General features: G+C 55.8%; 1 protein-coding gene across 23 annotated transcripts in view; it reads left to right on the top strand.

Annotated features, from left to right (window-relative positions):
• Positions 1-16,573, top strand: part of LIMCH1 (LIM and calponin homology domains 1) — a 298,658-nt gene that overhangs the window by 206,429 nt on the left and 75,656 nt on the right. For 16 of the 23 annotated variants that reach the window (XM_072775459.1, XM_072775467.1, XM_072775455.1 and 13 more), the window contains 4 exons: positions 1,103-1,133; positions 3,135-3,245; positions 9,620-9,815; positions 14,859-15,111. In XM_072775459.1, coding sequence (XP_072631560.1) covers positions 1,103-1,133; positions 3,135-3,245; positions 9,620-9,815; positions 14,859-15,111 — 591 coding nt within the window. Of the gene's footprint in view, positions 1-1,102; positions 1,134-3,134; positions 3,246-9,619; positions 9,816-14,858; positions 15,112-15,957; positions 16,225-16,573 lie in introns of all 23 variants that reach the window. The other 7 variants (XM_072775449.1, XM_072775450.1, XM_072775454.1 and 4 more) reach the window with 1 other exon arrangement.

A 16,573-nucleotide genomic window follows, 5' to 3' on the forward strand; every position in this document is an offset into this window, starting at 1 on the left:
TTTTTTTTTAAATTAAAAGTGAGAAACTTGAAAGCTTTCTGTTAATCAAATCCAAATTAGACCAAGGTGTCCTTCAGTCCAAGTCCCTGCCGCTGGGTTCATCTGCTTAGTATATACTTACTAGTTGTTTTCTCTTCCTCGAAATCCCAATTGACTTAAAATCATACACCTGTTCATTCGTACATCCTTTGGGTGGAATATGCAGCAACGAAGTAACCGGTGTCTCAATACACAATTCCTGAGTGGTTTATAATTTATAGAATTATAATCCCTGCCCCCTGCTCCCCACCCCAGCTGAGGTTACTAAGGGAAAAGGACATGCTTGTTTTGGTTTTCCTAGCATTTATTCATTGACATGTTAAGGAAACTTCAAATTAGCTTTGTAGAAACTTTTATATTTCGCTGTATGAATATTACAAAAGTACCATCAACTAGCTTTTTTTTGTTTGTTTTTGGTTTATGGCTTAAGAGTGAACATTCATATATTTACTTCTAAGGATGCACATGAGTGTGTTTGAACATAGCACACGTATCTTCCTGCCCATGGCTAATTCCCAACACTGATTTACATCTTTTTTTTTTTTTTTTTTTTTTTTTTTTTTGCTAATTTACATCTTTAGCGGACAAGAACAACCACCTGGGTGGCTTTGCCTCTTCTGCATGTATTTTCAGGTCTGTTTAACGAAGGGAGGTTGTAGACCTTTGTTAAAACTACCAGTCGTACGAAGGTTTGGGAAGCCTAGCAGGGTTTCGGTTCGACAGTGGCCCGTGGTCAAGGCATAGATTTCACTTTAACAGTCGAGCTTCGAGGACACAAGCATCAAGCATCCCAGTTTTAGATGGAATCCTTCATTTTCCAGCTGTTACAACGCATTCGTCTTTTCATGGTGCACTTTGCAACTCGGATATCATCCCGTCCTTCCGCGCTTGGTTTCCTAAATGACTTTCCTCCAGTACCTGAAACTGCTAAGCACGGGCGTTAGAAAAAATAACGTATTCTACTGATTTCATCCTATTTGCTGGCTTCAGGTACATCTTAGAGGTGTTTAAGGGAAGCAACTGCCATTCTGACCAGATTTTTCTTTTTCTTTTTCTTAATCAGGAGCCTCGATTACAGTAGGAAACTGAAAAATGTAAGTGTTTTCAGTTCACTTTCAAAACGTTTTTCCTTCTAACTTTGATGATGGCTCGGGTGTAAAATGTGCTTCTAGGTTGGGTGACTCTCATACGCCTGCTAGACGGCGTCCTTAGCAAACAAGTTTAAATGTCCCTGACACAGTAGCCAATCGCTGTGACGGAAACACAAATTATCGATGGGGGGGAGTCTGTGTAATCACTAAGGGCTCGCCCTAGAAGTCAATGAACGAAAGCTTGCACCGTTTGTAATTCCATTTCTTAAGCACAGGATGACCTGTCTCAGCCCCACTATCCATTCCTTTCTGCCAGTAGGCACAGATGGGAGATGATGAAATGAGGCAGTTGGGACATATTTTTAGGGAAAAGATCCACATGATATAAATCGTGCCTGTCATGGGCCTGCCCTTTTTCTATGTTTCTTATTAATCTTTTGCATTTTTATTGGTATTCCCCCAAATCAACTTTTTGGAGCTGGATCTCGTCTTCAAAGAGCAAGTATGTGAGCGCTCGTTTAAGTTTCAATTGAGAAATGTAAAATATGACCTTCTGTATATAAAATCCAAAACCGGCTGCAACCAAGCCCTCCTTTTTTTAATTTCCAGGATGCTATTACGTTCGCTCGGCATTTTCATTCCCATCTTCCTTTTTTGTCCTCTATAAAACTAGGGATAGATGCCATTTTTCATCATGCATTTTTTAAACAAATCAGAAAACCCGTAATCTAAAACACAACACAGTCCTATCTTTCTCCTATTACACCTTCCAAAATAGCCTCGTACCCTTAGCCCACGTTACTTATTTTACGGTCCTAGTTAACATCCTGACTTGGAACTGTCTGCTCTCTGGGAATTTATTTGTAAGCAATCAGTGTTAAAAAAAAAAAAAAAAAAAAAAAAGACTTTCTGGAAGTTTCGAAGGGGTCCTGAAGTGCAGATTTCCCACAGAGGTAGAAAACCAAATCCCATCGTAGCGTTGATACACATTAACCGTATTTTGGGCCTGTTGCCATCTGGAGCCGTGTTCACAGATCTTGCCTGGCCTAGCAAGGGGAGGGAGGTGGAGGAAGTACTTCCCCGCCTGATAGAAGCAGTAAGACCAAATGTGAAAATAAATTAATAGCTTTTCCGTGAGCTTCAGATTCAAATAATTCCCGGGGGCAGGGCAAGCTCATCTTCGGCCTTCTGGGCTTTATGGAAAAACCAAGGTCAAGAACCTTTGCTTTTGTGGACAGTTTCTATGGAAAGACAGAAAGGATGAGCTTAGGGCCGTAGCTTCAGGCTGCCGAGTATGCACGGGCATGTATGAGTATCCAAGGTCATTCAATTGGCAGTGATTTTTGTCCAGGCTAAAAATGTCCCATCTCGGATTAATGGGACTCTAACTCTACCCCCACACCAGGCACCCGAAGAGCATACGCTTCATCACATTGCGTTCTTGTGATTAGTTAGATGTGTGGTGTTGCTCTTGTGCTGGGAAACACCGATTAACCCCTATCTTTGCTGAGAGTTGGCCACGGGCCTTAGCAGGGCCTTGTGCCCACAGGTAGGACTCGCCAGGCTGTAAAAGCACCTGTCCCTCGAAACGAATTGACCTGTGTCATGCTCACCGGGGTAAAAACCCCAGAGTCTCCAACCACTTGACGACTTTCACTTTCTGATTTTGAGACCTTTATGACATAAAAATGATTTGGGGGCATTTACTTTTCCTTCTGGCTGCCTCAGAGACCATTCTCCCCCAACCAACCGTTTCCTAAGGCTGGAGCTCTGTTTTAACTATTTTAACTACCGAATCATGTTTGTGTTGACTGATAGAGCATTGGGTTCCTATTAACATGATTTTCCATTTAATGGATCCCTCATGGGCGGTGGCGCTGTAAATCAGCGTTGCACATTCCCTCCTTCCTGCTTTCCCATTGGCGGAGCATCATTGGTTCCTTGGTTTGAAAGTGATTCTTGAGGGAAAACTCCCCCACTCTTGTGCCCGGTTTTGTTTCGCAGGTATTAGTTACCATTTACTGGCTGGGAAAAGCAGCAAATAGCTCTGCGTCCTACAGCGGAACGACACTGAACCTGAAGGAGTTCGAAGGCTTGCTGGCTCAGATGAGAAAGGTAACTGGACTTTTCTTCTTTATCCCAAGAGGCTGGCACACGATGGCAAGCGGCACACAGGTTAAGGTCCCTGTGGTTCAGCGCGGTGAGCTTGCCCTGCCCCCGGGAAGACGCGGGCTCCCCCCAGCGAGGCCTGCGCCCCATGTGCCCCATGCGCCCCATGCACCCCATGCCTGCCTGAGCCTGCAGAGCCTTCAGGGAACGGCAGGTCTCAGTTGTCCCCAGCTTGCACCCCCGAAGAGCACATCCAGCCTGACGGCACGTGGCCTGTGTGCTAGAGAGCGCAGCCCCTGCTCCCGTGCGGGGGAGTGGCCTGAACTGAACAATACGGTATTGTCCAGAGACGAAGGCTTGCTCTGCCTTTGTCCTAAAGGTCACTTTGCTTCCCCGTCAGGGCCTTGGTGTGGGCGAGGTCACTTCCGCCACGTTCCTGCCTGGCCCACCCTGGCCAAGCGCCGCCAAACAAGGGGCAGCTCCCCGCAACGTGTGTGTTTTACGGCCCTTGTACTTGGGTGACCAGGAAATATGGGAAACCTTTTTTTTTCTTTTTTGATAAAATAAATGTTTGACTATGGGGAGGCTGAGCTAAGGTAGGAGATGTCAGGGAAGCCGTGGTCGGAGGCCCGAGGCTGTGGTTCCGCCTGGGGACCCCGCCGCCCAGCCCGGGAGTGGAGGGGGCGCACGGTCGCGGTCGCATCAGCGGGTTTGGATGAGGTCCCTGCGGTTGCACGGAGGTAAGGCCGTGCCCTCCTGCACCCGTCTAGCGCGCACACAAGAGGCACTAATGAGACCCCCCTTGAGGGACCGTCCACGCTTTCCAAACTTTCTTTTCATACTGAAACACAAGAACGTGCTCCAGCTTTCTAACGATTTATCCTCCTTTCCTTAAATTGAAGATAATAGTCCTGACAATTCTTCCCATTTGGCCCGAGCCGGTCTGGCTCATGTATTTTATAAACGGACAAAGCTTCCATATTGGTCGTTACACATATAGACAAAGACCTTTCAGCTAAATGCCTTTAAAAATAAACTGAACAAAATAAAATAAAAAAATAAAATAAAATAAAATAACTGAACACACCCAATGACGCCTTGTTTCTTACGTTTTACTCTTGTGCGTCCTTTACCGTTTCCTGCAAGTCTGTGTTAGAGAAAGGACACAGGTAAGGTCCCGTCTCCTTTGTGAAACTCGAATGCGTGTTTTTTTAAATATTCAATTCAGATTTGAATAATGACACATGGGCCATCTCTCTTTTTCCTAAAGATTTTATTTATTTATTTGAGAGAGAGAGCACAAGTGAAGGGAAAAGCAGACTCTGCACTGAGCAGGAAGCCTGACGTCGGGCTCGATCATGACCTGAGCCGAAAGCAAGAGTCGGAGGCTCAACCGCCTGAGCCGCCCGTGGGTCATCTGAGTACGACTGTGTAAAAGCCCCTGCCTCACAGTCCCTTTCTTTGCTTGGAATCTGATTTGTTCTTGTGTCTCCACGAACCCAGCTTGTCTACACTCTGCGCAGCTATGGTTTCTTCAACTCCCTTCTGTCGACCCTTGTTACACCAGCTGCCTCGAGACGACCTTTCGTGGCCAACGGCCGTTCCCCTTTCTTAGTGAACATAGGACGGCATCACAGGCCACGAGGGAGGCCTCGGTGTCACTGGACACAGCACGGCTTTGCTAGCATGGCCCCCACGGAGGCCCCGAACCTCTGAACACAGCAGAGCGTAGTTGACCCGAGCTTCACAGATAGATACCAACACCTGCAGAAGCTAGCTTACCTGGAGTAGATCCTATTTCATTTTATTGCTTAAAATCGGGTTTTGTGGGAAATGCAGAAAAGCCTAAATGTGGTTTAAATATGATAGAATCGGGAGCCCAGGTGGCTCAGCCGTTGAGCGCCGCCTTCGGCCCAGGGCGTGACCCTGGGGTCCCGGGATCGAGTCCCTGCAAGGAGCCTGCTTCTCCCTCTGCCTGTCTCTATCTCTCTCAATCTGGTCTCTTATGAATAAATAAATAAAATATTTAAAAATAAATATGATAGAATCTTATTTCGAACTCACAGAAAAGAGGTCTGAACGTGAGCAGTGGGCAGGTGATCATCAGGGACCCAGGGCCCTCGGGTCCTTTGCTCCAACATCCTCGGTCCCCGGGCTCCCGCCTTCTGCTCCAACCCGGCTGTCCCGGTGTAGCCCCCACATCTGCGCCCAAGTCGGGAGGGAAGGGGGCTGAGGGGGAGGAGGACCCACGCCTGCCGCCCGACGGCATGTCTGCTAAGTCGTGCGCGTCTCCCCCGCTCGCTCCTGTAGACGTGAGCGTGCTCACACGTCCGTACCTCTCTGCCGGGGGGACCCGGGAAAGGTAGACTGTGTTTCAGTCAAGAACCGGGTGTTTTCAATGGAGAAGGAACGGGGAGCGGATACCGAGGCGACAGCGACCACAGCTTCTGCACAGACACGGGCCGACACACACCTGGAACCACGACATCTTCTTTCATGAAGGATATTAGAGATTTTTTTATATTCGTTTTTCAAGTGGGAGAAATGTTCCCGAAAATACCTATCGGCAAGGTAACGGGAGCAGAGCCCCGAGCGCAAGTGTCGGGCGCCGACCGGTCGCCGCTGCCCTGTAGCAACGACACGTCTCCGAAAGCGTGGTGACCGCGGCCTTTCAGTGAGCCCGGATCTGTCGCCGGGGGTCTCCTAGCGGAGGGGACATGAGGGGGCGGAGGGGCGTCACCGTGACAGTGTTGGGGTTGAAGCAAGACCTTGGGACCTACGGTGGCCTCCGAATCGCGCAGGCAGGGCCGGGCGTGAGCAGTCGGGTTCTTGCCCTTGTCCCTCACCTCCTCCTGCCTGTCCTGACACGTCCCACATCAGGGATCGGGGCCAGCAGTGCCCCCAGGACCACCGGCCTCTGGCCCCTCCCCAGACAGTGGGGAGTCTTCCTGGGAGGCCCGGCTGCTCGAGCCCCAGGGCTGTAGGGGCCCGGCGAGGGTCCTATTCCCGAGCCAGGCTCTGTGGCCACCGCCCCTGGCCGACGCACTGGCGTTCCGGGGACACGGACGGGGCGGCCAGCCTCAACCTCGCTCCCCTTCACCTGCCTGGTCTGTGCGTGTCGCTCGCCGCCCCACCTTGTGTTCGCGTGCGCGTCTCTCTGTCTTCCTGCCGGAGCGCAAGCCAGTGGGGACAGGTATATATGGACTCCGCGGAGAGCCGCGCATCAGGCTCCTGGAGGATGCCGGGAAGCATCCGAGGGGTGAACAGCCCCCCAGCCGGCGCATCGTAGGTGCAGGTGGGTCATCGAGCTGGAGAAGCAGAGCCTCAACCGCTCCAGAGTGCGGCTCGGCCCCTTTATAAGTCACAGAGGAAGCGGACAACGCTGAGTGGGAACACGGAGGCATCTGGGCTTCCTCAGATGCCTCCAGCCACCCAGCAGCCTTCGCAGCTCTCGTTTCCACTGACTGAGGAGGACAGACGAGTGAGAGCGTCCGGAAACACCGCAGAGGCCTCGGCCCCCACGCAGGCGTCGCGCCCGTTTGCTGGAGCAGCGGGTACGGCGGGCGGCTTGGCGTCCGGTCTCTGCCGCTGAAGTGCTCCCCGTAGAAATAGAAATGCTCCTGGGGTCCTGGCTGGAAACACGGACGCCTCGACATGGGCCCCGGAAGGACAGCGCAGGCCGTCTGGCTTTGTGTTGGGCTTTCAGCTTTCGCTGTCCCCAGCAGCTTAACCGCGGACGACCTGATGGAAAATCCGGGAACTCCCTCCCGCAGCTGAGGCCACGTCTTTATTTCTGGCTGAAGAACCAGCTTCTCGCTTCACCCTGAGGGTGCAAGGGACCAGGTTGGCCAAGGGTGACCACGCACGGGTGGCCCGTTTTTCACTTTTCCAACCAGCCGTGCCTTTCAGCGTCCGGCTCTTGCTGGTATCACTGACCCACTCAACAGGTGGGGAAGCTGAGGTCGGGGGAGCAGCTTGCCCTGGGCGCCCCACGACCAGGTGTGGAGCCGGGATTCAAGCCCCACGCCCAAGCCTCACGCCCCACTCTCCGCACCCCTAGACGGCCTCTGTTTTGCCGTATCCGTGGCTCGGGGCCAGGGCCCCAGCAGCCGTTAGCAGGGGGCATTGCGCACAGAGGGAGGATCGGCGCCTGTGGGGAAGGGGCCGCGCCGCTCGTGACACATGACCCCGCCCGGGCGCGGCAGCCGGAGCTGGGGCCCGGTGTGGGGATCCCAGGTTTGCTGCTTCCCATGTGACCTCGCGGGTCTCGTGGCCTCTCTGGTCTCACTGTTCTCTTCGGTGGAATGAGGACAAAGCTGCCCGCGTCGCCGAGGGGCCACGAGGTCAAGCGCAGCTCAGAAAGCCCCAGGCTCTGGCCGTTTGGCCCGTCCTCAGGGACACATGGCCCCAGGTCAGCACCTGCGTTTCCAGAGGAATCGAGTACAAGACCGGATCCGGGTCAGACGAGCGCTCTCGGCGCCGCTGCGGGCTCCCCCGGGGCAGCCGCTTGCCCGCTGTGGGCACAGCCTGGCCACTTGCCACCTGCGAGGCAGCAGCTTCGGCCCACCACGGGGTGGAGGGCATGGCCGCTCACGCTCACACTCGCCCTCGCGCTCACACTCATGCTCACGCTCACCCTCATGCTCACCCTCATGCTCACTCTCAGGCTCACCCTCATGCTCACACCCACCCTCACATTCATGCTCACCTTTGTGCTCACGCTCACCCTCAAGCTCACCCTCATGGTCACCCTCATGCTCACACCCACCCTCACATTCATGCTCACCCTCACTTTCACACTCACCCTACCCTCACTCTCACACTCATGCTCACCCTCATGCTCACCCTCATGCTCACCCTTGTGTTCACGCTCACACTCACGCTCACCCTCATGCTCACACCCACCCTCACACTCATGCTCACCCTCACTTTCACACTCACCCTCACTCTCATGCTCATCCTCACACTCACGCTCACTCTCATGCTCACCCTTGTGTTCACGCTCACGCTCACCCTCACTTTCACACTCACCCTCGCCCTCATGCTCACGCCCACCCTCATCCTCGCACTCACGCTCATGCTTGCCTAGGCCACATGACACCCTATCCTCCCGGGGCTGAGCTGGCCATGTGGGAGGAGGCTGAGGCTATTCTCTCCATCCTGCCCTCCCTTCTCCCCCTCCCTTCTTTTCTGGGGGGAGGGGGAATTTTTTTTTTTATATTATTTAATTTAAATTCAACTTGCCAGCGCACAGTGTAGCACCCAGTGCCCGTCTGCAGGCCGAGCCCTGGACGCCTGTGGGCGCAGCCACCATCCCGTCCAGAGGCTCCTGCCACCGAGTGTGGTGGGGGTGCCGGGCTGCTGGTGGGGATGCTGCTCACTGAGGCATTGGCTCCGGGGCAGACCCGCCGGCATAGACACTTTCCAGAACTGCGTGGGGCAGGTGCAGGCAGTAGCGCCCCGGGGCGGCCACGGGGTGAGCTCCGTCGCTGCGGGTGAGGGCAGGCCCCTGCCAGCGTCGGCGCCGTCCGGGTTTTAGGCGCGGCTGGAGGGGATGAAACTGAGGTTTACCTTCGGCGACTGGAGTTGCTTTTGTCGCCGTCAGCCTGGACTGATATAACCAAGGCGAAGACAGCAGCGGGGACAAGGCTTTCATTATGGTGCAAGGCAGAGCAGCTGGCTCTGGTGACCTTTGTCCCTGGGGCCTGGCGTCGGGTGTGCCGCGGGCGCTCGGCCGGCCTCCGTCTGCGGGGCGCGCATTGTTGGCGGCCCGACTTGCGGCCGCCCCGGCCCCCAGCGCCCCGCCGGCCGCCTGGATTCTTTGGAGGCACCACGAAAAGAAAAGCAGTTTGCATATTTTTCATTGCTGCTTTTTTTTTTTTCCTTACTAACTTTCCGCCTCGGAAAGACAGGTCCCTCTCAGAGCCGGCAGCTCTCCCGGGGCGGCAGGATGGACGGGCGCTGCTCGGGGACACACGCAAGTGCTGTGCAGGGTACGGGGCGGGGTGGGGGGGCTGATGGGTACCCCAGGGCCCGGCAAGGTCACGGCGTGCGGTTCCCCGGCGGCTCTGCCCTGTCGCTGTCCTCCTGTGAATCCAAACATCATGATTTTTTTATTCTTCTTTCCTTCGACCTTTAAAGACAAACCGTGGTGGCATGTGCGTCACTCGGGTGTTTCTGTTTGTTGTTTGAGTTGTGCGCAGTTTCCCGATCAGGAAGGTGTGGCCGGGGTCCGGGAACGAGATGCCGGCCTGGCGGCGGCCCTTCATGACTTTTCCACCCAACGCCACGCGCGGGGCCCTCGTTGCGGCGCCCGAGCTGGGTTCCCTCTCCGTCCGTGGCCGGGGGGCCTGAAGTCCTTCCGTTTTGTTTTTGGACAGGAGACCGATGACATCGAGAGCCCTAAGCGCAGTATCCGGGACAGCGGCTACATAGACTGCTGGGACTCCGAGCGCAGCGACTCACTGTCCCCACCTCGCCACGGCCGAGATGATTCCTTCGACAGCCTGGACTCCTTCGGGTCCCGATCGCGGCAGACGCCCTCGCCAGATGTTGTCCTCCGGGGAAGCAGCGACGGTAGGTGGCGGCCGTGGGCCCCTGCGCCCTCGCGGTCGCGCGTGCACAGGGGCGGCTGTGGCACCGCGGGCACCTTGCTGGGACCAGTAACTCCGAACTGGGAGGAGAAAAGTGCTTGAATGTTGTTTTCCAGGGCCCCCCCAGTTGGGGTCAGCTCCGCCTGCGGCCATTCGCACGAGGCCTCCATGAGCAAGGGGAAAGCGGGTTGCCTCCCTCCCTGCCGGTTCAGGGACCCAGGCACTGTGCAGCCGTGAGCTCGGACCCTGTGCCCAAGCTTTTATGCTCCAGGTGCAAGGAAGGGAAGCGTGTCGGCACCACAGTGTAGACGTGAAGACGAACCCACTCCCGGACTGGAGCCGCGCCGCACGCTCAGGGACGGGCTGAAGCCCGGGAGGCTTTAACGGGGGCTTCAGGCAACCTGCTCGGAGCTCCCGGCGCCTGCACGCTGGCTGCGGCCCTCACGGTACAGGGCCCAGCCTGCCGGGCTGCTCCGAGTCCGGCTTTGAGTTAAACCCCGTGGATTTCATATCACCTGCAAGGAATGGCCGCTTCTCTAGGAATCTGGGGTCATGCAACCTGATGTGAATCTGACACGTCACCTTCCGGAAGCTGTTGCCATCAGTTACCGTGCACCTTCGCACCTCCGTACTTTCGGGGCGGAGGATGGCTCGCTCCTGTCCCCAACCTGCAGAAGGGGGCTGAGGCTGGCGCGGTGTTTTGTTTTTTTTTTTTAATCTGTTTCTACTTTTTCTATGCATTGCTTGATGCTGACATTTCTAGAGACATTTTCTAGAGACTTAAGCTCCTCTAGGGGATGAGAATTGCCCCTTAGGGCTGAAAGATCCCTTTCCGCCATAAAAGCCTAAGATACTTGGAGGTTTCTCGCGCCCAGGTCCTCAATGGGTAACCTGGCACCTGGCGTGCAGGGCAGCACAGGTTGCGAGCCATGTGGCTTCTTGCTCAGCCCTCCTGGGGCCGCGGGACGTTGTGCATCTGCGTTTTACGGATGAACCCGACAGAGGGTCAGGAACTGTGAGCCTGAGATTTAGACCCTTAAACGGATGGTACCCACACTTCTATTTACCCAATAGATCTTTGGGATTCTAGAACGACTGGGCTGATGCTTTCATTTTTCAGCTTTGCAACAAATGGAGCAGCCTCGGGGCCGCGTAGTATGTGACCCCAAAAGAATTCCATGGCGCATTGTGAGCGGCCTGGAAAACATCCCTAAAATGTGGAGTGCGTGTGCAGTGCCGCCCACAGACTAGAAGCTGCAGCACCAGCCCGTGGCCGGCCGCCCAGCCCACCCGCTTACCGAGCACGTCTGCACCGAACTATGTCGTGTTACCGACTGTTTTTTTTTTTTTTTAGAGACCTACCATTTTCTTCAGCTTGGAGCTTCACAAGTGGTGACGGATCCTTCATTCTGTCAACCTCGGGAGGGGGGGTAGTTCAGAGTTTGTGACGAGCCCCATCCTGAAGGGATCCAAGGCGGTGATCTCTGATATCCCGCTAACGTGCGCTGAGGCACAATGTAGTTTGCGACAGGATGGATGCACTCAAGTCCTTTGATTTATTTTCTTTTTAAGGATTTTATCCATTTATTCATGGGAGACACAGAGAGAGAGGCAGAGACACAGGCAGAGGGAGAGGCAGCCTCCATGCAGGAGCCCGATGCAGGACTCGATCCCGGGACCTCGGGGTCATGCCTTGAGCCGAGGGCACACACTAAACTGCCAAGTCACCCAGGGATCCCGTGCTCAAGTCCTTTTATAAATATTTTTTCTGCATAAAGAATAATATGAAACTGAGCCTCACAAAACACCGTTCGGGAAAGAGGACCCTACACACCAATCTCGCAAAGCAGCCTCATATCTGCAGGCTTATGTTCTTGCAAACTGATCGAGACCTAATGAGGTTTAAAAACACACTTAAAAAAAAAAAAGCATTTTTTTTAAATCTGCCTTTAAAAATAGCATGATTTTATTCAAATGCATGTTGTAGTTTATCAGCGTTTATGGTATTTTTTTAAATGTCAATCAAGAAGACTGTTAATCCTAAAACCCACTTTTAAATCTAGAAGAACTTTTTTTTTTTTTTTAAGTCTTGAAAATTCATTTCCTAAGGACTCACAATCAGGGAAAATCCTAGCATAAAGTTCTCCGGTTCCATGTTGGGTCTGTATTTCCATACCCTTGAGGCCCGCTGACCTATTCAGGGAGGACGGTCAAGAGCCACGCTTGTGAGGGTCGTGCAGGAGGCCTGCTGGCCCCCGGCACCCGTGAAGCCAGCCCGTCCTGCTGCCTCAGTGCCGGTTCCTCCTCCCAAGGCCGCTCGATGGACCCCACGGAAGAGGAAATACAAAGCCTTCCACTCGATTGCTTTTAAAGTTAAGAATAAAAAATAAATAAATAAATAAATAAGTTAAGAACATAGTTTATAAATATGATGTGTTTTGTTAAATGAACATTGTTTTATAAAAGGGTGAGTTGAGGAAGAGAAATAAGGAACGAGAGAAATTTAAGTGTAAAAGGAAGATGAGAAAGCCGGGGATGCCTGGGTGGCTCCGCCATTGAGCGTCTGCCTTCAGCTCATTGAGCGTCTGCCTTCGGCTCAGGGCGTGACCCCAGGGTCCCGGGATTGAGTCCTGCATTGGGCTCCCTGCATGGAGCCTGCTTCTCCCTCTGCCTGTGTCTCTGCCTCCCTCTGTGTCTCATGAATGAATAAATAAAATCTTTTAAAAAAAGAAAAAAGAAAGCCAAGGGTTGGGGTGCATATGGTCAAAATACAGGAAAAAAGAAAGCCCCCTAGTTAGCAGAAGGGAGAGAAACATAGCCCCCTGGAGAGGCAGGCTCGGACTCGGACAAAGCGGCACCGCCCCCATCGTGTGCTGCGCTGTCGTTGCCTGATGTTGGCATCAAGATCGAGGCCACCCCAGTGTGTGTGTTCGGGGTGAAGTCAAGCTCTTTTGAAGTCCTGGCCTTTGATGAGGATCCCGCCCCAACTCACGGAGGGGAGGCCGCAGCAGCCACTCTCTGGGTGCTCGTGCCGTCTCCTGGGCCTCCACCACCTGTTACCGTCTGCAGGCTTCCGGGAGGCCCCTGAGGTCTGTGTGCAGCAACGCAGGGGACAGACTGGAATTACGGCCCGGCCTCTGAGTCCGGAAAGCTGCCCCGTGTTCAGCTGGGTCCCTCCCTAGGCCTCGGAGCATCGGCACGTGAGCTCCTCTTCAACCGTCTGACAAAGACTTTTACCAAAAAGCGTGGGAGAGAAAAGGTGATTGCACACGTGCTGAGCTCCTGCCCTGAGACTGGCACTAAGGTGTCGTCAGGACAGGATGTCCTCAGCTCTGCACCAAAGGAAGCCTCACGGATTATAGGATTTCAGCCGTCAGCAGTTTGAGACGCCGCCGATTCCTGGGCCAGCCTAGCTGATCCCAGAATCGTTACCCTTCGTTCGTTCAGGAAAGGGTAGCGCTTCTCTAGTCGGGGTGCCGCACGCACACGCAGAGGACCCTTCGCGAGGAGTGAACCCAGGGGAAGGAGGAGCTTTGGTCCAGGGTCTGGAGAAGAGAAAGTGGAGGCCCAGCTGCTGCGTCCCGGCCCTGGCCGCAGAGGGGGCTCTTTGGGTGTCTCCGAGCCTCCACGTCCGCCCGGGTCTGCGAAACGGGGATGGTATCAGATCAGGATTCAGATCCAAGCGCCCAGCAAGGTCAGAAAACGTCAGGGTCTGTTCATGAGGCCTCTCACTGGGGGGGGGGGGGGGGGGGGGGCGTGACCACGTCCCCAGGCAGGCGGACACACTGACGACGGCCTCGGGGTAGGAGAGTGCGGAGCGACGCGTCAGAAGCCAGCGAGACTGACACGGACAACTTGGGAAGGGAGGCGAAGCCACGAGGGATTTGTGCCTACATGCTCCGTCAGTGACAAGGAACAACTCGTTTACGGCCCGTGCTTCTGACTTTTAAGGCCTTTCAGAAGCCGTCGAGTCATTTAATCTGCAGGCGCATCATTTCATTCCTGTTGTTACCGCCAAGGACCGGCAGGTGCGTTAGAGCCGGCCTGGGAGCCCACAGTGAACGCCAGGACCACCCAGGATGGCGACAGAGAGTGGCCCGCGCTTGCCGAGCGCTCACCGTGCCAGCCGCTCACACGGACCCGGTCCTCCCAGAAGCCCCGCCAACCAGGTGGCATCCTTATCCTCCCTTTGCAGATTGGGGAAACTGAGGCATGACCTAACGACTGCAAAGCTAGTGAGTGGCCGAGCTCAAAGCGAGGTGGATCAGTCCTAAAGCCCTGTCCGCTGTCCTCTGCCTCGGCTGCCCCTTCTCTTGACTCCGTCGCGGGCGCTCCTCCCAAGTGTACAGGAGTCCCCTCTTCCTGATGCTCGCTGTGCTGAAGGGTTTCCGCCCGAGCCCCCCCTCACTGGGCACCACTGAATTCCTTTGCGTCGCCCACAGCGCTGTCTAATCCAGAACCGATTCGTGTGCCCGTCAGATGATCTGAGGCTGCCCGCCGGGTGCAGAGACGCCAGCTGAACCCTGCAAACCCCTGTCCTCCAAGCGTGAGGTCAGCGGGGTCACGCATCTGCAGGGCAGGGTGGATGGGGCCCCGGGGTCCGCAGGAGGAAAGGGGGGCTACAGTGAAGGCCGCAGGCAGGGCTCCGGCTCGGGGGTACGCGTGCATCACACCTCACAGCGCCTCCTGGGAGGCAGCCCTGGGCCTCGCGGGATTCGGCCACCCGTGTGAGCACCGCTCTTGTCCTCCGTGTTTCCCCCTTGCTGATGGCCGACGCCCCCCGGGCTTCCGTAATCTGGCTCCGCTTGTCCCACGGACATGAGGCCCTGGGGCCTCCCGCGCAGCCGGGCTCACCTCTGCGCCCCTACTTTGACTTTCTCCCCCTGATCTGAGTTCAGAGCTTGCCCCAGCGTAGCTCTGCTGGACGGATGCTTGGCGTTTGGTCAGTGGACGGTCCAGGGTGGGGGATCCCCAGAGCCCCGGGCCGGCCCCGCGCACCGGTTCAGCGCCCATGTCTCCTCTCCAGGGAGGGGAAGCGACTCTGAGTCTGACCTGCCGCACCGCAAGCTGCCGGACGTGAAGAAGGATGACATGTCTGCGAGGCGGACGTCCCACGGCGAGCCCAAGTCGGCGGTGCCGTTCAACCAGTACCTCCCGAACAAAAGCAACCAGACGGCCTACGTGCCGGCGCCTCTGAGGAGGAGGAAGGCTGAGCGGGAGGAGTACCGGAAGAGCTGGAGCACCGCCACCTCGCCCCTGGGCGGGGACCGGCCCTGCAGGTGAGGCCCGGGGGGGCCCTGGCGGAGGGTGCAGTGTGGGGGGACGGGCATCCCGTCTGCGGGTCCCTGCCGAGCCTGTGGATGGTGGAGACTGGGTCTGCTGCCAGGTCGCTGGGGGCACAGCGGCCGCCCAGTTCCTTTGCGGAGGCTGCCTGCCTCCCCCTCCCATCAGTTGGGTGCACAGAGCCTTGCCTTGGTGCAAGAAGAGTTTTCCTGGGCCTAGAGACGTGCTCACCTGGATGCGAGCTCGGGGGTGTGAGGGTGCACGGGATGTGTCCCCGACCCCCGCGTGGGGCGCACCGAGGCCAGGGGGCACACTGGGACGTCGGCGGGCATCTCCCTGGCACCCGGTTAGGTCCTCGTAGTGTGCATCCATTTACTCAGCAGGTATTTACAGGCCCCTTCAGGCCCCAGGGACCCAGTGGGAAATAAGACAAGCCCCCGCCTTCAAGGGACTCCCGGGCCAGTCCGGTCCTTTGAGCAGAACCATCCTGACCCTTGCACCCTTATTTCCCACGGTCCGCCTTTACTGTCCGTGACTTTCATCGAACAAACACGCTGTTAAAAGTCTTGATTGTTGAGCAAGACATGACTTCCACCTTCCCAGCAGAAAAGGCCCTTCGCCTCTCACTAGCCCCCGTGAAATAGCTCTTGGCGTTGGGATGACGCTGCCCTGTAGCTAATGGCCACGTTCACCTTTCTTCACGTTGCCAGGACCGTATCGCACGTCATGACTTTTTTTTTTTTAAGTGAAAAGTAAGATGAGAGTGGCCACGAGGTGACACGTGGCTGCCCCCCCGCCCCCCGGACTGTTAGTTTGGTAAACCATGTTGTCCACTCACATAGCTATCCTGAAACGATAGAGGAAGAGGGAAGTGAAGTGGGGTCTCCTTGTGACGAGGACCCCGCCGGCCAAGTGCAGCCCGGTGGGAAGCCTTGTGGCAGGGGCTCAGGACGGCCCGCCGGCCGCGGGATGGAGCAGCCTCCTCCGGGGGGGCCCACGGTGGCACCAGCTCCCCAGTCCGAAGACAGAGATGCCGTCGAAGTCCAGAAGCGCCGACGGCTGGAGCAAGCTGGGATCAGAGTGAGGCCGGCGGCGCGGCGCTTTGCCAGGTTAGGCCGAGGGCGGCCTGCGGCACGGGGGGGGCCGCCCTGCTTCCACTGCCCGCTTTGCCCTTTGCAGTGCTGCGCCCCTGCACCCCGAAGGGGCTGTGAGTCCTGGCCCTGGGCATGGCTCCGTCAAGAACCTGGTTGTTCTAAATGGAGGCGAACAGCGAGCTTCTTGCTGCTTCATTAGACTCGTCCTGGTCGGGGGGGCTGTGGATCCCCCACGCGAGAATGTTGTTTCCCGATAGCCCGCCGTGTGTTGGTCGCCCCACGGCTCCTAAATGGCTCTTAACCCTGTCTGCGCTCACCGGAGACGAGTTCCTTGGAAATGGGGGGCTCCCTTTTTAGAAAGCAT

Source organism: Canis lupus, chromosome 14 (assembly GCF_048164855.1).
Source record: "Canis lupus baileyi chromosome 14, mCanLup2.hap1, whole genome shotgun sequence".
NCBI classification, from domain to species: domain Eukaryota; kingdom Metazoa; phylum Chordata; class Mammalia; order Carnivora; family Canidae; genus Canis; species Canis lupus.